General features: G+C 40.6%; 1 protein-coding gene across 2 annotated transcripts in view; it reads left to right on the top strand.

The window, feature by feature from the left end:
* The window catches only part of LOC128657377 (oocyte zinc finger protein XlCOF7.1-like), a 150,443-nt gene extending 126,103 nt beyond the window's left edge, over positions 1-24,340 (top strand). For both annotated transcript variants that reach the window (XM_053711705.1, XM_053711706.1), the window contains one exon: positions 22,960-24,340. In XM_053711705.1, the coding sequence (XP_053567680.1) occupies positions 22,960-23,729 (770 nt within the window). In that variant the 3' untranslated portion in view covers positions 23,730-24,340. The remainder of the gene's footprint in view (positions 1-22,959) is intronic.
* The last annotated feature ends 1,106 nt before the right edge of the window (positions 24,341-25,446 follow it).

Genomic DNA, 25,446 nt, shown 5'->3' with positions numbered 1-25,446 from the left:
CCTTCCTCTGACAAACAACAATACAAAATGACAAACTTATAAAGGTGAATAAAACCCTCCCCTGTGTTCAGAACCAATCAGTGCAATCTGCGTGTTGGGACTGGAGAAACAAGTCTCCTGATAGGCTAAAGATCAAAAATCAAACAAGATGATAGGATGAAAAGAGTATCAAACAAAGTGTCTATTCCTATGAGCATCTGAAAGTGAAAAAAAGTGTATGCCCGTGTTTAAAAACAACGTCAAAGGTCAGCAAATGATTAATAACCTTATAGAGACATCCATGGGTGTAAATCATAATATAGAGTGGGGCTCGTGTGGCATAAATTTACACAGCAAAAATAACCAATAGCGTTAATCAACACAAAAATCATGGTCAGCTCAGCCAATCAAACAATCCATCTATCCAGTGGTCAGATGAGTCACAGCTCATCCAGCCCCACCCTCAAACCTGTCCGTGACTCACAGTGTCACTCTGTCAAACACATACCTATTAATCAGATCTCATTTATTACACTAGAAAAATGTCTACCTGGGACTCATATATATCCCAGCTATGTTCAGACTAATCACAACCCAAGGGGGAGTCCCGATCCCGGATACATTGATAATATGCAGGCGGCAATCTAAAACCATCATATCAAAATAGTAATACCATAACATTGCCATATTTCCACATAAAGTCAACCCTAATGCCCCTATACACCGAGCATAAATAGCCGCTGTCCTCTTTGATCACAAGTCAGTGTCCGACAGTTCTATTCAGTGCAGCGCGCGTCTCCAGCCAATAATATGTCAGTGTGGAACCACACACCACTAAAGCTCCAATCATATGCTTTGTTGTCTTAGTACTGAAATCATGCGTCTCCAGTATGGCAATGTTATGGTATTACTATTTTGATATGATGGTTTTAGATTGCCGCCTGCATATTATCAATGTATCCGGGATCGGGACTCCCCCTTGGGTTGTGATTAGTCTGAACATAGCTGGGATATATATGAGTCCCAGGTAGACATTTTTCTAGTGCAATAAATGAGATCTGATTAATAGGTATGTGTTTGACAGAGTGACACTGTGAGTCACGGACAGGTTTGAGGGTGGGGCTGGATGAGCTGTGACTCATCTGACCACTGGATAGATGGATTGTTTGATTGGCTGAGCTGACCATGATTTTTGTGTTGATTAACGCTATTGGTTATTTTTGCTGTGTAAATTTATACCACACGAGCCCCACTCTATATTATGATTTACACCCATGGATGTCTCTATAAGGTTATTAATCATTTGCTGACCTTGGACGTTGTTTTTAAACACACGGGCATACACTTTTTTTCACTTTCAGATGCTCATAGGAATAGACACTTTGTTTGACACTCTTTTCATCCTATCATCTTGTTTGATTTTTGATCTTTAGCCTATCAGGAGACTTGTTTCTCCAGTCCTAACACGCAGATTGCACTGATTGGTTCTGAACACAGGGGAGGGTTTTATTCACCTTTATAAGTTTGTCATTTTGTATTGTTGTTTGTCAGAGGAAGGGACGGCTGAAGTCCAGTGAGTGCTTATCTTATCTAAAACTATTGAAACATTTTTACAGCACCCTGGCGGTTGGCGAAAGATAGTGAGAGTGCACACACCTACAACAAAATCCTATATATATATATATATATATTGTATCAGGGACCACTTTTAACCACGGTCTTCTAGGGCAAAAATGCAGCACAGGACAATCCACTGTAGTTTAAAAGGCTTTATTTTTCACAGCAATAACAAGCAGGCAGTTCATTTTCAAAAGAGAGAAATCCTTCCTCTTCAGCAAAGTTAAGTACTTTTAAATGTGTCCCATCACTTCACTGCATTCCACAAGTGCTTTGTAAAAATAATGTCCTTTTACAGTTCACAGGAACAAAAGTCTTTTACACAGTGTAACAAACACGCACACCAGCTTCTGTAGCTGTGTAACTCTCTCTCAAGGCCTAAGTGAGGCTGCTATTTAAACCCTCACAACTTCTAATTAGCCACACCTGTGATTAGCTGCTGGACAGCTTCACAGCTGTCTGGGATAATGGCCCACCCTCTCTCCAATTATCCCAAACCCCAGGGACCCAGAACACAGTTTATCAACTGCATAATCAAATACACACTCTTTCTCCCTGGGGTTTTAACTGAAAGGAGAAATAGCATGTACAATGTTTGGTCTTAAATATCTTCCATTTATAACCAGGCCTTGCTTTCTGTCACATAACCTCCCCCCCAGCTCATGGGCGACCATGGACATCAATGAATGTACCCGAGACAAACCATCAGCATTGCCCTGCAAAAGACCAGCCCTGTGCTCAACAGTAAAATTGAAGGGTTGCAAGCTAAGAAACCACCTAGTAACCCTTGAATTTGTTTCCTTATTCTGACTCATCCATGTGAGAGGAGCATGATCTGTTATTAATTTAAATTTTCTTCCCAACAGATAGTACCTAAGGGTCTCTAAAGCCCACTTAATGGCAAGACATTCTTTCTTCACTATAGAATAGTTCTTTTCCTGTGAAATAAGTTTTCTGCTTAGGAAAAGGACAGGATGCTCTTCTCCCTGACACTCCTGTGAGAGAACTGCTCCTAAACCAACATCAGAGGCATCTGTCTGTACAATAAAATCTTTAGCGAATTTGGGGGTTACCAAAACTGGATGGGCACAAAGGGCATCTTTCAAATGCTTAAAAGCTTGTTCTGCTTCTGGGGACCATTTTATCATAATTGGGGCCCTTGCTTTTGTGAGATCTGTCAAGGGTGCCGCAATTGTAGCGAAATTCGGGATAAACCTTCTATAATAACCATTTATCCCAATAAATGCTCTTACTTGTTTTTTAGTTAGAGGCTGTGGCCAGTTCTGTATGGCCTCTACTTTTGTTGTCTGAGGTTTAACTAATCCTCTACCAATAGTATAACCCAAGTACTTAGCTTCCTGTAAACCAACAGTACATTTTGCAGGATTGGCAGTTAACCCAGCGGACCGTATTGCATCAAGTACTGCTTAAACTTTTGGAAGATGGGATTCCCAATCTGTACTATAAATGATAACATCATCCAAATATGCTGCCGCATAACGAACATGGGGTTTCAGAATTCTATCCATCATCCTCTGGAATGTTGCCGGGGCCCCATTTACACCAATTGGCAACACTGTATACTGAAATAAGCCCTCTGGGGTTGAAAAAGCTGTCTTTTCCTTTGCTTGACTAGTGAGAGGCACCTGCCAATACCCTTTCGTTAAATCAATTGTAGTGAGATAACGTGCTTTTCCTAGCCTTTCTATCAACTCATCTACTCTAGGCATTGGCTAGGTGTCAAATTTGGAAACACAATTAAGCTTACGAAAGTCATTACAGAACCTTAATGAACCATCCGGCTTTGGAACAAGCACGATTGGACTGTTCCACTCACTTTGTGATTCCTCAATTACCCCAAGCTTTAACATTTTTTCTACCTCCAGTTTAATAGACTTTCTACGAGCCTCAGAGACCCTATAGGGTTTAAGGCAGACCTTCTTCCCTGGTTCTGTTATTATGTAATGCTTAATAACATTAGTTTTTCCCGGTACCACAGAAAATACCTCTTTGTTTATTCTAATAAAATCCTTGACCTCTCGCTTCTGATGTACAGATAGGGTTTCCGATATATTTACATCTGGTTCAGTGACAGGGAGTTCTGTAGGTTTTAAGGCAACTAAAACTTCCCTATCTTTCCAAGGTTTTAACAGATTTATATGATATATTTGCTCAGGTTTCCTTCTCCCTGGCTGACTTACTTTGTAATTAACATCACCCACTTTCTCAATTATCTCATATGGGCCCTGCCAAGTAGCCAAGAATTTATTTTCAACTGTAGGGACCAGAACTAACACCCTATTCCCAGGTTGAAACACCCTGGCTCTAGCATTACGGTTGTAGCTGTACTTTTGTGCTTCCTGTGCTTTTCCCTTATGTTCCCTTACAATGGGCATGACAGCTTCCATACGATCCTGCATTTGGGAAATATGTTCAATAATACTTCGATAAGGTGTTGTCTCTTGCTCCCAAGTCTCTTTAACTATATCTAGTAATCCCCTGGGATGCCGCCCATATAACAGTTCAAATGGGGAAAAACCTGTAGAAGCCTGGGTAACCTCCCTGATAGAGAACATTAGATAGGGTAACAGAAGGTCCCAATTTCTCCCATCTGTGTTAATTACCTTTCTTAGCATACTTTTGAGAGTTTTGTTAAACCTTTCTACTAAACCATCAGTCTGAGGGTGATATACTGAGGTCCTTAGTTGTTTTATGCCCAACAACTTACACAATTCTTTTGTAACCCTGGACATAAATGGAGTTCCTTGGTCTGTCAAACTTTCCTTAGGTATCCCGACCCTGCTAAACATTAGCATGAGTTCTTTTGCTATGGACTTTGCAGAGCTGTTACGAAGGGGAACTGCCTCAGGATAGCGTGTAGCATAATCAAGGATTACCAGTATATACTGATGTCCTCTAGCAGATTTAACCAGCGGACTCACCAAGTCCATAGCAATTCTTTCAAAAGGCACATCAATTATAGGCAAGGGCACTAAAGGGTTACGAAAATCTTTAGCAAGAGCTGTAAGTTGACACTTAGGGCATGAAGCACAATAATCCTTGATGGCTACAAATATCCCTGGCCAATAAAACCTTCTAAGAACTCTCTCTTTGGTTTTCTCAACTCCCAAATGCCCCCCTAGAATGTGGTTATGTGCAAGATTTAATACAGTGTTCCTAAAAGTCTGGGGCACCAAAAGTTGTTTAACAATGTCTGTTCCTTTCTTCTCTACACGATATACCAAATCATTAACTGCTTCAAAATAAGGATAGGGTAATACATTTCCTGGCTGTGTCACAACATCATTTATAACCCTGATATTATTTCTTGCCTCTACCAATGTTGGATCCTCCCATTGGGCTTTTTTAAAATTACCAGGGCCACCAACCAGATCTATCAAATCCTCAATATTTTCCGAGCTAGTACTTGGTACTTCATTACTCTGAGAAGGTTGATCACCTACTAATACAGGCATAGGGCAATAAATCTTATTTTTCTCCTTTTCAATGGAACCCCCTTCAAAATCAGTTTCAGAGAAAGGAAATACATAAATATCAGAAGTTTGACATATTTCTGGAGATTCCCATAACTCCAGAAAGTTTGGAAAATCTCTCCCTATCACCACCTCATGGGCTAAATTTGGTACTACACCAACACAATATTTTAATTTACCACACTGAGTCTCAATCTCTGCCTCAGCTGTAGGATATTCCCGTTTATCTCCATGAACACAGATAATTCCCATTTTTTCCCCATAATCTAATACTGCATCTGGTACTAAAGATTTAGCCACTAGTGTGACCATACTTCCTGAATCAAGCAAAGCCCTAGACACTTTACCATTAACCGTCACAGTACACCAATGGGAATCATTATTAACAGAGCTGTTGCTATTAGACAATAGTGAATGTGCAACATTACAGTCCATAAATTCATCTTTATCACAGTCTCTAGCAATATGCCCAACCTCGTTCCATTTAAAACATCTTACAGGTTGGTTATATTTAAATGTTTCCTTAATTCCTGGGGAAATGTCTCTGGTGTTTTGCCTATACACCTGCTGCTCTCTTATCCCCTTTATCCCCTGAACAGTCTTACCAGTTCTTGTAGAGCTCTGGGACTTGGGATTGTGGGGCTGATCCATTGAAGATTGTTGCAAAACTTCTCCTGAAGCTATAAATCTTTCGACCAATAAAATCAACTGATCCGCTGTTTGAGGATCACCTTGATTAACCCACCGCCGCAGGGAAGCAGGTAATCCACGCTGAAACCGGTCCATCACCAGTAGTTCCACTATATTGGTAGCCGAATTAACCTCTGGTTGCAGCCACTTCCTGGCAAGGTGTATAAGGTCGAACATCTGGGATCTTGCAGCATTATGAGATAAAAACATCCAGGAATGGAATCTTTGTGCACAGACTGCCGAAGTCACCCCCAGGCGTGCAAGGATTTCTGCCTTCAATTTCTTATAGTCACTGGCTTGTGCTGGCTCTAAATCAAAGTAGGCCTTCTGAGGTTCACCACTAAGATATGGCGCAAGTATACTCGCCCACTCAACTGTCGGCCATTTTTCTCTTTCTGCTGTGCGTTCAAATGCCAAAAGATATGCCTCAACATCATCAGCTACTGTCATTTTTTGAAGATAATGACTAGCCCTTATTACTCTGGAACCTTGGCTGCCACCAACATATTCAGAGTTCAGTTTTTCTGATATGGCTTGAACCTCTCGTTGCAGAGTTTGTGTAGCACTTTGTTGCTCTTCCCGGGTCTTCCTGAATGTCTCAGCTTGCACAGCAGCCATCTGTTGTATCAACAATTCAGTGTTCTCCTTCTGTGATTTAGCCAGCAGCATAGCACTCTCTGACTGGGCCAAGACCAACTGTTGCAGTGCTGCACTATTTTCAGCAGCTTTTCTGTTAGTCTCCTGCTGTATAGCATTAGAATGGATCAAAGCTTTAATGACTTCCTCCATGTTGCTTGCAGATTATTATGCCCACAGACATACAACGTGGTTGCCCGCATTCTCCACCAAGTGTAACAGGGACCACTTTTAACCACGGTCTTCTAGTGCACAAATGCAGCACAGGACAATCCACTGTAGTTTAAAAGGCTTTATTTTTCACAGCAATAACAAACAGGCAGTTCATTTTCAAAAGAGGGAAATCCTTCCTCTGCAGCAAAGTTAAGTGCTTTTAAATGTGTCCCAGCACTTCACAGCATTCCACAAGTGCTTTGTAAAAATAATGTCCTTTTACAGTTCACAGGAACAAAAGTCTTTTACACAGTGTAACAAACACACACACCAGCTTCTGTAGCTGTGTAACTCTCTCTCAAGGCCTAAGTGAGGCTGCTATTTAAAACCTCGCAGACAAAGTGATAAAAGTTAATTTCTCTTGTAAGATGTATTGAGTCCACGGATTCATCCTTACTTGTGGGATATTCTCCTTCCCTACAGGAAGTGGCAAAGAGAGCACCCACAGCAGAGCTGTCTATATAGCTCCCCCCTTAGCTCCACCCCCGTCATTCTCTTTGCCTACTCTAAGTACTAGGAAGGGCAGAGCGAGTGTGGTGACAAAAATGTTAGTTTTTTATTTCTCAAGCAAAAATTTGTTATTTTAAATGGTACCGGTGTGTACTATTTACTCTCTGGCAGAAAAGGGATGAAGATTTCTGCAAGGAGGATGATGATCTTAGCACTTTGTAACGAAGATCCACTGCTGTTCTCACAACGGCTGAAGAGTACAGGAAAACTTCAGTTGGAGGAACGGTTTGCATGCTAAGCTGCATATGAGGTATGTTAAGTCTATATTTTTCTAGACAGACTGTGTTAATTCTAGAAAAGGCTGTCAATATTCCCATGAGGGAAGGGTAAGCTGTATTCAGACACTTGGATAGGAATTTCAGCTTGCATGAAGGGCTCATTAGTTACTGGTGACACTGTTAGGAAAAAAACGTTTTTGTTTATTCAGTAAATGATGCAATTATAACGTTTTTTTGAAGGGACTAAAGGGGTCATTGTGGCTTGTTTTTGGGGTTTTTAACCCACATGGTTAATTAAGAGACACTCTGGTGTTTTTCTGATAGGCCTCAAAACATCGAGGGAGGTGGGAGGGGCCTATTTTCGCGCCTCAGTTGCACAGTTTCTTTTCCTCAGAGACATCTAACTGCTTCTCCAGAAGTTCCTGCTGTGTTTGAGGGCTGTAAAAGAAGTTTTTTCCCCCACAAATCGTTCTGAAGGGCAGGTAGGAACCACAGCAGAGCTTGTGGCAAGGTGCTGAAAGTCATTTTTACCGGTTTTGACGTTTGGATGGGTGAGTGTCATTTTGCCATTAAGGAGTTAATTGTTTATTTGCATAGCTGTGCAAAGTTACTAAGGCTTTATGATGCTACTGTAAAAATTTCGGTAAGTTTACTGCTTTTTTACACTGTTTTGCAGAATTTGTGCAGCTTTTTTTCTCTTAAAGGCACAGTACCGTTTTATTTCTAAGTGTTATTTACTTTGATTACAGTGTTTTCCAAGCTTGCTTGTTACAGTACTAGCCTGTTTAACATGTCTGACACCAAGGAAAATCCTTGTTCAATATGTTTGGAAGCCATTGTGGAACCCCCTCTTAGAATGTGTCCCAATCGTACTGATATGTCTATAAACTATAAAGAACATATATTAGCACTTAAAAATAGAGCAATAGATGATTCTCAGCCAGAAGTAAATGAGGGTTCGCCATCTAGCTCTCCCCAAGTGTCACAACCAGTAATGCCCGCACAAGTGACACCAATTACCTCTAGTTGGTCAAATTCTTTTACTTTACAAGACATGGCCACAGTTATGAATACAGCCCTCGCAGAGGTTTTATCTAAACTGCCTGGTTTACAAGGAAAGCGGGACAGTTCTGGGTTTAGGAAAAATGCTGAGCCGTCTGACGCTTTAGTAGCCATATCTGATATGCCCTCTGAAGTAGGGGTGAGGGATTTGTTATCTGAGGGAGAAATTTCTGATTCAGGAAAGACGCTTCCTCAGACAGATTCTGATATGACGGCCTTTAAATTTAAGCTTGAACACCTCCGCTTATTGCTCAGGGAGGTATTAGCGACTCTAGATGATTGTGACCCTATAGTGGTTCCAGAGTAATTGGGTAAAATGGATAAATACTTAGAGGTTCCTGTTTACACTGATGTTTTTCCAGTCCCTAAGAGAATTGTGAATATTATTACTAAGGAGTGGGATAGACCAGGTATTCCGTTCACTCCCCCTCCTGTTTTTAAGAAAATGTTTCCCATATCTGACACCATGCGGGACTCGTGGCAGACAGTTTTTAAGGTGGAGGGAGCTATTTCTACTCTGTCTAAGCGTACAACTATACCTATCGAAGACAGTTGTGCTTTCAAAGATCCTATGGATAAAAAATTAGAGGGTCTCCTGAAGAAAATTTTTGTTCATCAGGGTTTTTCTCTCCAACCTATTGCGTGCATTGTTCCTGTAACTACTGCAGCTGCTTTCTGGTTTGAGGCTCTAGAAGAGGCTCTTCAGATAGAGACTCCATTAGAGGAGATTATGGACAGAATTAAGGCCCTTAAGTTGGCTAATTCTTTTATTACAGATGCCGCATTTCAACTGGCTAAATTAGCGGCAAAGAATTCAGGTTTTGCCATTTTTAGCATGCAGGGCGTTATGGCTTAAGTCCTGGTCTGCTGATGTGTCATCTAAAATCTAAACTTTTGAACATCCCTTTCAAAGGAAAGACCCTATTCGGGCCTGAACTGAAAGAGATTATTTCAGACATCACTGGAGGGAAAGGTCATGCCCTCCCTCAGGATAGATCAAATAAGATGAGGACCAAACAAAATAATTTTCATTCCTTTCGGAACTTTAAGAGTGGTCCCGCTTCAGCTTCCTCTGCTGCAAAGCAAGAGGGGAATTTTGCCCAATCCAAGTCAGTCTGGAGACCTAACCAGGCTTGGAACAAGGGTAAACAGGCCAAGAAGCCTGCAGTTGCCTCTAAGACAGCATGAAGGGGTAGCCCCCGATCCGGGACCGGATCTAGTAGGGGGCAGACTCTCTTCGCTCAGGCTTGGGCAAGAGATGTTCACAATCCCTGGGCTTTAGAAATTGTGTCCCAGGGATATCTTCTGGAATTCAAAGACTCCCTTCCAAGGGGGATATTTCACATTTCTTGATTGTCTGTAAACCAGACAAAGAGAGAGGCGTTCTTACGCTGTGTAGAAGACCTACATACCATGGGGGTGATCCGCCCAGTCCCAAAAGAGGAACAGGGGCTAGGGTTTTACTCAAACCTGTTTGTGGTTCCCAAAAAAGAGGGAACTTTCAGACCAATCTTGGATCTCAAAATTCTAAACAAGTTCCTCAAAGTTCCATCATTCAAGATGGAGACTATTCGGACTATTCTACCTCTGATCCAGGAGGGTCAATATATGACTACCGTGGACTTAAAGGATGCGTATCTACACATCCCTATTCACAGAAATCATCATCAATTTCTCAGATTCGCCTTTCTAAACAGGCATTACCAGTTTGTGGCCCTTCCCTTCGGGTTGGCTACGGCTCTCAGAATTTTCACAAAGGTACTAGGGTCCTTTCTGGCGGTTCTATGACCATGGGGCATTGCAGTGGCGCCTTATCTAGACGACATCTTAATTTAGGTGTCGACTCTCCAGCTAGCCAAGTCTCACACGGACATCGTGTTGGCTTCTCTGAGATCTCACGGGTGGAAGGTGAACATAAAAAAGAGTTCTCTCTTCCCTCTTACAAGAGTTTCCTTTCTAGGGACTCTGATAGATTCGGTAGAAATGAAAATATTTCTGACGGAGGTCAGATAATCAAAACTCTTAACCACTTGCCAAGCTCTTCATTCCATTCCTCGGCCATCAGTGGCTCAGTGTATGGAGGTAATCGGACTCATGGTAGCGGCAATGGACATAGTTCCTTTTGCCCGCCTACACCTCAGACCACTGCAACTATGCATGCTCAAACAGTGGAATGTGGATTATGCAGATTTATCTCCTCAACTGCATCTGGACCAGGAGACAAGAGATTCTCTTCTCTGGTGGTTGTCTCAGGACCACCTGTCTCAGGGAATGTACTTTTGCAGGCCAGAGTGGCTCATTGTAACGACAGATGCCAGCCTGCTAGGCTGGGGTGCAGTCTGGAACTCCCTGAAAGCACAAGGCTTATGGTCTCGGGAGGAATCTTTTCTTCCGATAAACATTCTAGAACTGAGAGTGATATTCAATGGGCTTCAGGCGTTGTCTCAGCTAGCTGCGGCCAAATTCATCAGATTTCAGTCGGACAACATCACGACTGTAGCTTATATCAATCATCAAGGAGGAACAAGGAGTTCTCTAGCGATGATGGAGGTAACCAAAATAATCAGATGGGCAGATGAGGATCACTCTTGCCATTTCTCAGCAATCCACATCCCAGGAGTAGAGAACTGGAAGGCGGATTTCCTAAGTCGTCAGACTTTTTATCTGGGGGAGTGGGAACTCCATCCGGAGGTATTTGCCCAGCTGATTCAGCTATGGGGCACACCAGAATTGGATCTGATGGCATCCCATCAGAATGCCAAACTTCCTCGTTACGGGTCCAGGTCCCTGGATCCCAAGGCGTTACTGATAGATGCTCTAGCAGTGCCTTGGTCCTTCAATCTGGCCTATGTATTTCCACCGTTTCCTCTCCTCCCACGTCTGGTTGCCAGAATCAAGCAGGAGAGAGCTTCAGTGATTCTGATAGCACCTGCGTGGCCACGCAGGACTTGGTATGCAGACCTAGTGGACATGTCCTCGGTTCCCCGTGGACTCTGCCAATGAGGCGGGACCTTCTAATCCATGGTCCGTTCACGCATCCAAATCTAATTTCTCTGCGTCTGACTGCTTGGAGATTGAACGCCTGATTCTATCAAAGCGTGGTTTCTCTGAGTCGGTCATTGATACCCTGATTCAGGCTAGAAAGCCTGTCACCAGGAAGATCTATCATAAGATTTCGCACAAATATCTTTATTGGTGTGAATCCAAAGGTTACTCGTGGAGTAAAATTAGGATTCCTAGAATATTGTCTTTTCTCCAAGAAGGTTTGGAGAAGGGATTATCAGCTAGTTCCCTAAAAGGGCAAATATCTGCTTTGTCTATTCTACTGCACAAACGTCTGGCAGATGTCCCAGACGTTCAAGCATTTAGTCAGGCTTTGGTCAGAATTAAGCCTGTATTTAAGCCTGTTGCTCTGCCTTGGAGCCTAAACTTAGTCCTTAAAGTTCTTCAAGGGGTTCCGTTTGAACCTATGCATTCCATAGATATTAAGCATCTATCTTGGAAAGTTTTGTTTTTAGTAGCTATCTCTTCGGCTCGAAGAGTTTCTGAGCTATCTGCTTTGATTCCCCTTACTTTGTTTTCCATGCAGATAAGGTGGTTTTGCGTACCAAACCTGGGTTTCTTCCTAAGGTTGTTTCTAATAAGAATATCAATCAAGAGATTGTTGTTCCTTCTCTGTGTCCTAATCCTTCATCAAAGAAGGAATGTCTGTTACACAATCTTGATGTGGTTCGTGCTTTAAAGTTCTACTTACAAGCAACTAAAGATTTCCGTCAAACATCTTCATTGTTTGTTGTTTATTCTGGTAAACGGAGAGGTCAAAGGGCTACGGCTACCTCTCTTTCCTTTTGGCTGAAAAGCATCATCCGTTTGGCCTATGAGACTGCTGGACAGCAGCCTCCTGAAAGAATTACTGCTCATTCTACTAGAGCTGTGGCTTCCACATGGGCTTTTAAAAATGAGCCTTCTGTTGAACAGAGTTGTAAGGCGGTGACTTGGTCTTCGCTTCATACTTTTTCCAAATTTTCAAATTCGATACTTTTGCTTCTTCGGAGGCTATTTTTGGGAGAAAGGTTCTACAAGCAGTGGTGCCTTCCGTTTAAGGTCCCTGTCTTGTCCCTCCCTTCATCCGTGTCCTAAAGCTTTGGTATTGGTATCCCACAAGTAAGGATGAATCCGTGGACTCGATACATCTTACAAGAGAAAACATAATTTATGCTTACCTGATAAATTTATTTCTCTTGTGATGTATCGAGTCCACGGCCTGCCCTGTTTTTTAAGACAGGCATATATATTTTTATTTTAAAACTTTCAGTCACTACTGCACCCTATAGTTTCTCCTTTTTCTTCCTAGCCTTCGGTCGAATGACTGGGGGTGGAGCTAAGGGAGGAGCTATATAGACAGCTCTGCTGTGGCTGCTCTCTTTGCCACTTCCTGTAGGGAAGGAGAATATCCCACAAGTAAGGATGAATCCGTGGACTCGATACATCACAAGAGAAATAAATTTATCAGGTAAGCATAAATTATGTTTTATCCCAATGACACAGCCTAAATTTCTATCCTGGAAAGTCTGTTTTATTGATGGAACTGCAGGGTATAAATAGCACTTCTTATCACACTCAAGGTGCCATAAAACAATACAAACTCCCCATTCTTAGACACTTTACAATTAGCAGCCAGAAGCACTGTGACCAAATAGCAGAAAGTCCACTGTGGTTGGTTAGTAAATAGACTCTTGATTGGCTTCAACAGTACCAATCAAATAAATGTGTTTCAGCCAATCGGTGAAGTGCATACTTTCTATGGAGTTTAACATTGAACTTGCCTGGCTGCAGATTATTATTAATACCCACATGCTCTTAATAAATAAAACAGCCAGGGGAGGTAGGGAGCTTGCTGGTTTTATTAGTGTTGCAGCTTCTACCTTTCCCTGGTAACATTTTATAACACACATTTAAAAATACACTTTCCATTATTGCAATAAATGTAAAATTAACTGGTTTATTCACCCATTAAAAGGTGAGGGATGTGGCATCTGTGACAACAAGCAGTTAGTTATATTATTTAGTTTTAGTGTATTTTAAAGATTAGATTATGTTTGTATTAAAGAGTTATTTAAAAAATGCCTAAAAACATTAAAATTCTTAAAACTCCGGCCTTCATGTTTAATGTAGCCAACCCAGAGCTGAAATGGAAGCAATTCCAGGGAGTGAGCTTTTTGGAGGGCAGTAGAACTCTCCAAAGGCACTGGTGAGTTTAGAGGTTTGAAATAAAGTGAGGCCAAATTTATCAGACTGGTAGGTTTTACCTTTATTTACAAAGTAATTAAAATTGTAATACCATTTTAAGAATTATTGAACATATTCTTAGAAAGCAAACATTTAACTATACTTGAATACATATGTTTCCTAGAGATCCAATTGTACAGGATGTACAGCATGCAAGGAAACACGCTTTACAGAGTTAATAAAATAGGCATCATGAGTGCAACTATCTAAAATAAATAAATAAACTCAAATCTGTGCACACAAGTAATGGTTATAAAAAGTAGTATTGCAACTGCTCATTTTTTTTTTTTATTGCAGTAGCAATGGCAAACATACATACAAATAGAAGACATTATAATGGCAACATGCCTGGATGCATACATCAATTTTCACATATCTAATACACAGACATGCTAGATGCTGCAATCAGTATTGAATCCTAAAGATAGGAGCAATTGGCCATATGAAGCAACCTCTTTTATATGTTTACATTCCAACATGTGGAGACCATTTTCTAACAAATATAACATGAGACCTATATTCTTGTAGGAAGTCCAAAGATAAGTAGGTCTCTAGGTATCCACAGAATAAACATCAAATTATAAGTAAATTCGACTAACAAGCAGTAGAAATGTTACAGCCAATAGTTTTCCCCAAAAATTTTAAAGAGCCTAAAGGATCTCTTCAATTTCCCATAACCCTAGGTCCCCCCCCAGACCCAGGCGGTCTAGCACATATCGCAACCAGTAATATGAATAATTTTTCTTCTTAAATGAAAAGAGATTACTTTTGGGAATTAAGAACCTGGCCACCAGGAGGAGGCATAGACACCCCAGCCAAAGGCTCCCACTCCCTTCATCCCCCAGTCATTCTTTGCCTTTCGTCCCAGGAGGTTGGCAGATACATGTCAGAATTTTTAATTTTAGTTTTTTGTCTCTTATGGAGGGTAGTACTCTTTGGCATGGGACAGGAGTTTTAAGTAGTCCTGACAGTCTTTCAGTGATGGCTTGGATGAACGTTAGAGTCCGGAGATGCAGGGGGAGTCTCTCTGCAAAACCATCCAGACTCATATTAACAGCTACTCATGGAATCGGCGTTGTCTAACTTCGCTCTGCTGCCTGCTTTCTTCTCTCAAGTCCATGGCGGAGGCGATGCTACTATTCGTCACACTTGAAAGGCCGTGTTCCTGTTCCACAGCGTTGATTCCGGTAAGATTGTTTCATTTTACTTTATCATCAATGTACTGTAATGTGACTGTTTTCCCAAGAGGTTACACACCTTTGCGGGAACTATATAACATAAGGGTCTCAGTGAGTCTCTGTTTTGGAATTGAGGGGGGTTATTGAACAGGGGGGTTTATAATCATGTTTGTTATGTGATTCAACCTGCTTATGTGTGATGTTCAAGGGCTCGTGGTTGGAACTCTGAGGCCTTTGGAAGTGACGCAGCCTTTTAGTTGGGCGCTTTTTTGGACTGTTTGGTTCGCCTTGTGTTCAGGCCTGGTTCCGTACCCCATTTCTGCATTCCTGTACGTGTAGCAAAGGAGATATTCTAGTCCGCAGGGCTCTGGTCATCGGAGGTGCCCCAGCCATTGTGGGTGTCAGGTGCTGTTTTTGTTTTCATAGTTTAGTCCATATTGATATTTCCTCTATCCAATTATGGAAGATTCTGATGCTGAGACTGTATTGATTTCAGATTCTGTGTCCGGTGACGTATCTGGATTGGCCTCGTTGACACATGTCGACCAGTTTTGTTCCGTATGCCATTTAAGAGCGCCTTGTTCCTCGGGCTCTACCAATTCATACTTCTACACATGCGGGTAACCCAGTTTTTCTCCATGCAGGGTGGCGTGTTCCCCCTGGAGGTTGCAGCATGTTTTCACTTCCACATAATGTTGGCGATTGTTCGTCTACAGAATCCAGACATTTCTTTGAGAATGTGCTTGTGCCCTATTGTCTCGGGCCTTCTGCCTTGGGGAGGGCCTCTACAGTTCCCCGCAGGTGTAACTGTCCCTGAGTGTTGTGCCTTTCGTTACAGGATTGCGATTATCGAATGACCCTATCGTTACCAGATATGGGGATTTTCAGTCTAATTCCAATGGTGCACCTCATTAGACATGTGGGGATGAAGTAATCTCCTGATTGTCATTTGTTTGAGATCTTTCCCAGTGTTTGAAAGATAGGGGCCCGTTTGGCTGGTCCTGTGGGTAGGCCTGTGTCTTTTTGGGCATTAACCTCCGATTATACTCGGCACTGTAGCACTATATCCTTTTTTATTACGTTAACCTCCGGGTTGCCTTATATTTGATTTATATCCGATGGGATGTCTTTTATTTGTTTTTGTTTCCTTTAGGAACCTTCTGGGATTTAAATTCTTTATTACTTCTTCCGAAGTTGTTTTGGACATGTTAGTCCTATGTTAAAAATGTCTGTTTTCTGTTTTTTTTCCCTATGAGGGAGAATTTATGCAGCTTGCCGGTTAGGACCCTAGGTGCAGGCTGGTCCTGTCGGGTTCGTTCGGTCTTGCGGCTGTTCAGACACGTGGCGCTGTTCTGCTCGGCTGGTTCGGTAGATGCGCCGAGTGCTCAGGTTATCATTGTTTTTCATGTTCAACAAAGCATTCAAGAGGACCTGTGGGTCCATGAGGCGGGAAGGATTGTTTCAGTCCTTATAGCCTTCAGTCATGGATGGCCGGGCAGGGGATTTTTTCCGCTGCATCATTCTATCTGACATCTGAGTTTCCTTCCCCATGTGGTGGGGGGTTGGAGGGCTTCACGCCCCTTACCGCAGTTGAGCGGTTTGGCCTTCATTTTTAGGCCTCTGAATTTGTCCTTTTGGGTTTGATCCAAGTGATGAACAACAATACACATAATCTCCATTTTACCCACGAAATAAGCAGCACTGAAATAACATTTCTAGACTTGAAAATAGAAGTCAGAAATGGAAAATTAGAAAAAAATTTCAAACCTGTGTACTGCAACAACTACATCCACAGTGATAGCTGCCATCATTCCAGATGGAATGAAAATATTCCTAAAGGGCAGCTACTCAGAATTAAGAAAAACTGTTCAAATTTCGACCGATGTGAAGAACAGGCACTGGTATTGAAAGAGCGCTTCCTGGAAAGAGGTTATAAAGAAACCAAATTGGATAAAGATATCGAAGAAGTAAGAAGAAGGGATCGAAACGATTTACTAAAATACGACAAGTCAATTAATAATGTCCTCGATAGAAACACTATGAATGTCACATTCATCTCCGAGTACAGCGAGAATAGACATATCATAGAGAAAATAATTGAGAAACACTGGCCATTATTGAGGAATGATGACATCTTAGGAGAGACATTACCTGTTAAACCAAGATTAATTTACTGAAAAACAGAGAATCTAAAGAACATACTATCCCTGAGCATACCCCGTACGAAAAAGACAAAGGTTAAAGATGTCTTTGGGAAAGACATAAAAGGATTCTTCCCATGCCCTAGCTGCACAGCGTGTAAAAGGGGTTTGAAAATCAAGAATTTTACATGCTACAATTACAATACCAAACATCAAATCAAAGATCTAATTAGATGCAGCAGTAGAGGTGTAATCTATGTGATACAGTGTAGTTGTAGACTACAATATGTAGGCCAAACATCGAGAGGTCTAAAGGACAGAATCCGTGAGCACCTACTTCAGATTAAACATGGTAATACTGACACTGCACTGTATAGACACTTCACTATACATCACAAGGGTAACCAGAAGGATCTAAGTTACTTCGGGATACAATTAGTTAAACCTAACTGGAGAGGTGGTAATTATGAGCATAAATTGCTCATTAATGAATCAAGATGGATTTTTGATTTAGCTTGCCTTTATCCAAAGGGACTTAATAATAAAGAAGACCTCTCCCACTTATTAAATCTGAAATGAATTTATATAGATCTACACCCATAATATAGGAGTAGTACTATCATAAGTTCTTTTTTGGACACCATAAGGTCACAGACATATACGAGCTAGAATAACACGCCTTTGAACACATGATTCAGTCACATCATGTGTATTTTTTTCCACTAGCCATTATTAGTCAGATACTAGGTACAGTCTTGTTCATATCGTAGGGTGTTTCCCAATCCTTATTACTATAAACCAGCTTCAATAACTCGAGCCATTTGGTTACCACATTCATTTATTATTTACTAACAAGTCCGATAAAGTGATGCTCTCAGTCGATGAGATATATATATATATATATATATATATATATATATATAATTTGATTTAACTCTGATATATCTAGTAAATGAATCGACCTCTAACTTCCTTTTTAGCAAGATGTGGGATTCATTAGATCAAATATATATTTATTATATTTTTTATATTTTTTTATATTTTTATTCTGTATATTTTCATACTCTAAATGTTTTAAATTAGGATAACCATTCCCATAGGCCAACCAAGATTACCCATCTACCAATTTACTTTGAACCATACTAACAGTAATACACATTAACATATGCCCACTTAGATAATAAGGGCAGTAACACATTGCTCATTAGTAATTCAACTCTCTGTAACCGATCTATTTTTGTAATCTCTCCAGGCAATATGTCGTTAGTAATCATTTTTGTATTTTTATTCTAGTATGTTGTAATCTTTTATATAGGGTACCTTTTGAACACAATATGCTATTTTTATAATAGTACACTTGTATGCCGTTTTCAGTAAGGTTGATTATATGATGATAGCCCCAGAGATCACATTTGAACCTCTATTTACACTAGCGACCAATGACAGGTCTAACCCGGATGTTGTAAAAAACCGGAAGCACACGTCATATCCGTTTCCGGTAAAATGTAAACACGGAAGTGAGAATAGCATCACTTCCTAGTCGCCGCTAATACCGGTAAATTATTAGTACACTGCCCCTATAAGAAGAACTAGGTACAATATTATTATTAGAATGCGATCACTTCTAAACATAACGATAAGTTTATAACGAACCAATATATTAATCTCTAATACTAAAATATAATCACATCCGGTATATGACATCTGGTTCTAAAACAGTCTTTTTTGGCGCCAAATATGTAATAACCTTTATAAGGGACACTCTCACCTACCATGCTTTAGTCTTGAAAAAGGCCCTACATTGGGCGAAACCCGTTGACACTACATGGTGAGTTTTGTTTCAATCATTTTATTTTTATCACAAACAATACTGTTCTATGTCGATATTGTTCTTTATCCATAGGTTTTGAGGATCTCCTATAAGTATACAGGAACCCATCAAATTTCCTTTTACATCATTGGGATTTCATCTTATTTATTTTTGCATCACCAACTTCCTAATTGGGATCAACCTACTCACATAGAGTTGACTAATTATTTACACAAGAGATTTTCTGCACATCTATTGTGATATACATTGTTATCTATAGATACTTACTACCCGTTGGGGTATTTCTGCATATATTTTTTATTTTTGTCATTTTTTCGCACTTTTTTCACTTTTTATCTCTTCACACTTATCTGTTGGAATTTTTTGGACACCGCATTTTTATAACTTTCTATATATATTTTTTAATTTTTATATTTTTTTTAATTTTTTTCACATCACTATTTGGATTGATTATAAATTGGACTTTTAACAATCTACACTTGATGGACTATTGCTTAAATTGGGAACATTGACATCAATATATCTATACAGGTGCATCTTTGACGTATCTTACATTGCTCGCCTATATATTGTATTTAATTATTTTTAGGCCATTTTAAAGTGTTTTTATAATCATGGATCCATGAATGTTATTATTGTTATGATCATATACTGTTATATTGTTTATGCAGTTGGTGCAACCCATTAAATGTTATACTAACAATATAAGATATATTAATTGTAAGTGCATTGGGTACACACATTTTAGACCCTCCACACTATTACACACATTCTAACTCAAAAGGATAGCTGAGTCCTCGCCCTTTTTGAGGCGCTCCTATAGTACCTCCTTTTCTTAGAGTTTCCTCCCCCATGTGTTGGGGAGTTGGAGGGCTTAACGCCCCTTACCGCAGTTGAGCGGTTTGGCCTTCATTTTTAGGCCTCTGAATTTGTCCTTTTGGGTTTGATCCAACAGCTTGTACAGGATAGCTGTCTAGCATGCGGAAGGTTTGCAGTTTGAAACCAGTTGCAGCTCTTGACACCTTACTGGTGTACACATAAGCTGTTTATAGTGTATCTAGATACAGCTCTTACTCTTTGATGTGTACTGTCTGTCTGAGTTATAAGAGACCTTTGGGTCTTCTTCCATTGTCTCCGGGTGAGTTGCATCTCCTTTTAGGGATCTGTGTTTCCGAGTGATGGTTGTTCCCTGCGGGGACTTTGTTTAGCTCAGGGTTTTCCAGATCTGGGAAGGCTTAGTGCCTTTCTCTTCCTTGTGTCCTCTGCTTGTGCAAAGGTGATAGGGAGACTAGTCCTGCTAATAGGATTTTTTTGACCTCGAGGTATCCCTTGGTTGTCCTGAGGCTCTGAGAAGTATCTTTTTACGACTTCTAGCCTTGCTCCTTGAAGCGTTGGACTTTAGCTAGGGGTGGTTCCTTCCTTTGGTCGGGGTTTTTCGAGTTCTTCTCGCTATCCGGATTCTCTGGATATGCATCCGTATCCCTTGTGTCTGGCTTTTTGGCCAGCTGGGGTGTTTAGTTCTAGGGTAAGGTTTGCCTGAACTATTAGGTGCTCTGACCTGTTTTTCTCCCTGAGAATTCCGGTTGCTGAAGCTTCGCTTGGCCTTTTTCCTGACCCAGTCTTGGGTTGTTTTGGAATCTTGGTTCTCAGGGCTGGTCGGGGTGTTCCACGATAGTGGGAACTTGGGCTATGTCCTTGGTCCTTCTACCTAACCTGGCCATGGTTGGCCAGGTTTTCGGAGTATTTTTTACTCTTTGCCACCATCATCTGGTGGTTAGCTGTGTGGTTTGCGCCTCAAGGGTTGTTGGTTCATACCCAGCTGCTGGCGCTGGATGTCCAATTTCTGGTGCGCCTTAGGGTTGCCTTCCCCTGGTCAGCTTGCCAGTGTTCCCGTGGATTCCCTGCTCTGCAGGCGAATGGGTTGGCTGGGCCTCTGCTTGGCAAGCTACTTGTAGGGGGGGTCCTTTTTAAGGACCTGTGTGTAGACCCGGTTACTTAGGTTGCCTGGAGCGTGCCCTCTGTCCTGGGATTGCTTTTGCGGTCTGTTTCTTGCTTGACTTTTTCTTCTTCCTGGCAAGTACCCTCTGTGTCGTCCTGTTAGGGACTCTGTGTTTTCAAACTTGGGGTTTTTCACCTGGGTGTATTACACACTTTTTCATGGTTGAATGCTTTAGTATTCTATGGTCAGACACTGGGAGGACTTTGCCTTTTCAGTTGCTTTCCGTGCTTGCAGGATGTTGGAGAGACGTCTGTTCTGTGCCGGTCTTGTCCCGGGTTTCGCTTGGTATAGGCGTGGCCTCCTTTCCCTGTTTGGGCCCCTTTTGGGTCTCTGTGAGCTGATCTCACTCTTGGAGGTGTTCTTTTTTTTTTTATTAGGGGACCTTTCGGTTTCCTCAGGTTCTCCTTTGCCTTGTCCCCTTGGGGGTTTTGGCTGGTGTTCCCTTCATTTGTGGGGGGTGAGTGGTGGGATACCGTCTGTTGGGTGACAGTGTTTCTTGGAGAACTGTTGGCTCAGTCGAGTCCGTTTGCAGTCTCTAGTTTGGCTTCTGAACTGACTGCGAGTCAGTGTTGTTGGGGGTTTTCCTCTTAAAATTCGGACGAAGCGGGGGTTTTTAGTGGGTAGAGGTTCAGGCATGGTGCCCTCAGTTTGGGCCGCCTATTATACCCTCCTGTCTTGGCATTCAGTGTTTTTTATAGCTTGGGTATTGTTTTCCCAAAAGTAATGAATGCAGCTGTGGACTGTTCACAGCTCCCCACCCGTTATTTTATGTGGGGCGTCCTTATTATTCTTCTGGCACCTTTCACCCTGATATTTCTTCTACTGTTCCTTGTTTCTCGGCAGAATGACTGGAGGATGAGGGGAGTGGGATGAGTATTTAAGCCTTTGGCTGGGGTGTCTTTGCCTCCTCCTGGTGGCCAGGTTCTTAATTCCCAAAAGTAGAATGCAGCTAAGGACTCTTTCCATCAGAAGAAAAGGAAATTATCAGGTAAGCATAATTTATGTTAAAAAGCAAACTGTGCACCACCCTAAAGGGCCCAAAGGAGACCCAGGGCACAAGAAGACTGTGGGGTTACAACAAACTAAGAGCCTTATGAAAAGTATTCTGAATGTTATTCCGAGACGACAGAGCAGGTATAATAATAATAGTAACTGCTCAATAAATTAAATATTTTTAGACTATTACAAAAAACTTAAAAGCAGAATTAATTTCTAGATATTCCAAAAATATTTATTTGCATATGTTTACTTGTTTACATAAAATGATACTCTGATGTGTAGAAAAACTTCATTACAAGTAAGGAACATGTGGTATAAAATGCAACATTCTAAAAAAAATGTTTTGCACACAAGCAATCGTTAAATGACTAATTTTTTAGCTGACATAATTGTATTCCTAAAATTGACTGTAAAGACAATTTAAAAGCTCAAAATATATTTAAGAAAAATAATAGTTAAAAATATTACAGCAGCATTAATTTATATGTATTGTAGTAACTGACAAAAATGAGATGCATGGAAGTCCTTAAAAATAGCCCATAATGTCCAGTAAACTGCCCTTAAACGTTATGATGAATATCTGGGAAACGTGTAGGCTCATAGCTGGTCCCCTCCCCTTGTTCTAGACACTAATTCAGAACAGTTAAAGGACAGTATATACCAATGTTCATAAAACTGCATGTAATAAACACTACTATAAAGAAGAATATGCACAGATACTGATCTAAAAATCCAGTATAAATCTGTTTTAAAAACTTACTTAGAAGCTCCCAGTTTAGCACTATTAATGAGGTTAGGCTGGGACACCCACTGAAAGGGGCTGAGAAAGCAGGAAGAGCAGACACCCCCTCCCATGCATATGAAAAGATCCATTACATAAACAGGCAAGTAAGAGTTTGTAGACTTGAGTCTACATCTGATTACATCTTGGTTAGGAGTCTGAAAATCAGCACAATGTTATTAAAAAAAAGAAGCAAAACTATACATTGTTATAAAAAAAACTTCCAGTGCAAAGAAAAATCTAGTGTACAGTGTCCTTTTCAAATGTTCTCAAGATAAAGTAATGATGTCATAATTATTCCCATTGTATTTCTTTTCAACAGGTGAACTCACAAACTGCAATAATCCTAGACATGGTCAGAATCCTGATGCTTCTTTCGGTCTTCTTCAAAATCAAAGCAGCCACAAGGGAAATGTATGTTCTGAATGTGGGAAATCTTTTACCTGGAAATCCCAACTTATTACTCATCAGAAAATTCATACAGGAGTGAAAGCATTTCCATGTCCTGAATGCGGGAAATGTTTTTTGCTGAAATCGGCTCTTACTAAGCATCTGAAAATCCATACAGGAGAGAAAGCATTTCCATGTTCTGAATGTGGGAAATGTTTTGTCCAGAAATCAAATCTTGTTGCTCATCAGAAAACTCATACAGGAGAGAAAGCATTTTCATGTTCTGAATGCGGGAGATGTTTTGTCCAGAAATCAAATCTTATTACTCATCAAAAAATTCATACAGGAGTGAAAGCATTTCCATGTCCTGAATGCGGGAGATGTTTTTTGCTGAAATCAGCTCTTACTAATCATCTGAAAACCCATACAGGAGAGAAAGAGTTTTCATGTTCTGAGTGTGGAAAATGTTTTGCTCGGAAAGCAACACTTTTTGATCATCAAAAGACTCATACAAAAGAAAGGGCATTTTTGTGTACTGAATGTGGGAAATCGTTTACTCAGAAATCAACTCTTATTAAACATAAGAAAATTCATATTAAAGGGGAATCAAATTCTAACCTCTTAAGTGCAGAGGATATTGACTACATGTTGTCCTCCTGGGGCAGGAGTTTTGGAGCTAATCCCGGGCCCCCTGCATCTTAAACAGTTACAAAGAAGCACAGTGTGTTCAGAATCATCACCAGGGAATCTGAGGATGCCAATGATGTCACCAAGTGGAAGTGCCGAGATGCTGCAGGCTAGAGAGAGCTTAATAAGGGCTAGTATTAAAACCTTTAAATCTCAGTACCCTTAATGTCTAGAAATCCATAAAACCCACAATTTGAAAGGCAATAAGAGTAATTTGGCTATATAAATTTTAAGTACAATTTTAAGAAGAAAAAAAAAATTGTACTGACCCCTTGTTTAAAGCCCAGAGGCCGCTCTTTCAATAAGATCCCTGTATAGGATGAATAGACAGGTGATCACTCTGGTAATAGTAATCATCTGACAAGAATAAATGTGTATTTATTTGATAGAGGTCCATGTGAGTCCATATATGAAGATCAAAGTTATATAAATACACTACAGTGTTCTCCATAGACAAATTTGCCAGCCAGGTGGCATTCTGAAGTAGCCAGGTGAGGGCAGTGTAGGAATTTCTAATATTATATAATTTCCTGCTATCCAAAGCATAAATGAATTGCATAATGTAATATAAATGTATTTAATAATAATGTATGCAATAAAAATTGAGCATTTTTAATATTAGCAAATTTTAGCTTAATATTGACTAAAATTTTAGTCGGGTGGTCAGTAAAATCAGCCAGAGGGTGCAGCCGTTAAAAGGTCCTTTGGAGAACACTGAACTAAAAGGCCCTCATTTATATGATAATATATGCTTCTTTGAAATGTAGGTACTTTTGAGGGCATTATAGTCAGGTGAACGCTGATGTAAGTGTGTTTCCATAGCTGGAAACACATTAGATGCATAGATGATCAATTATAACTTATCTCTCCTACCCCCCACTGACCTTATTTTGCTGGTTATGTTTTATATAGCCTATACTTTAGTATTGAAATGTTCAGTATGGGTGTGGATATCACAGGTACAAGGAGCCATTTTAAATGCAAAATAAAGGTAAATTAGCTATCTGTTAAGATTTTAATACACTCCACCAGGTAAACTGGACAATTGGAAACAAATTCGGCTAGATTAAGTTTTGTCGGTAAGGTTGTGCAGTGCTAACGAGCAGTTTATGCTCATCGCTCACCTACAGACAGCGCTGGTTTTACGAGTTTTTACAAACCCAGCGTTAGCAGCAGAAAAGTGAGCGGAGAGCAAAATTTTGCTCCACATCTCACCTCAATACCAGCGCTGCTTACGTTATCGGTGAGCTGGCTAAATGTGCTCATGCTCGATTTTCCCATAGGAAGCAATGGGGCAGAGCCGGCTGAAAAAAAACCTAACACCTGCAAAAAAGCAGCGTTTAGCTTCTACCGCAGCCCCATTGATTCCTATGGGGAAATAAAAGTTATGTCTACACCTAACATGAACCCCGAGTCTAAACACCCCTAATCTTACAATTATTAAACCCTAATCTGCCGTCCCCGCTATTGCTGACACTTACATTATACTTATTAACCCCTAATCTGCCGCTGCGGACACCGTCGCCACCTACATTATAGTTATGAACCCCTAATCTGCTCCCCCCAACATTGCCGACACCTACATTTTATTTATTAACCCCTACTCTGCCGCCCCAATGTCGCCGCCACTATATTAAAGTTCTTAACCCCTAACTTAAATATAATTTAAATAAATCTAAATAAAATTACTACAATTAACTAAATTATTCCTATTTAAAACTAAATATTTACC

The sequence above is a fragment of the Bombina bombina genome, chromosome 4, assembly GCF_027579735.1.
Source record: "Bombina bombina isolate aBomBom1 chromosome 4, aBomBom1.pri, whole genome shotgun sequence".
Classification (NCBI taxonomy): Eukaryota; Metazoa; Chordata; class Amphibia; order Anura; family Bombinatoridae; genus Bombina; species Bombina bombina.
The sequence above is the reverse complement of the archived record's forward strand: the minus strand, read 5'-3'. Positions and strand labels throughout refer to the sequence as shown.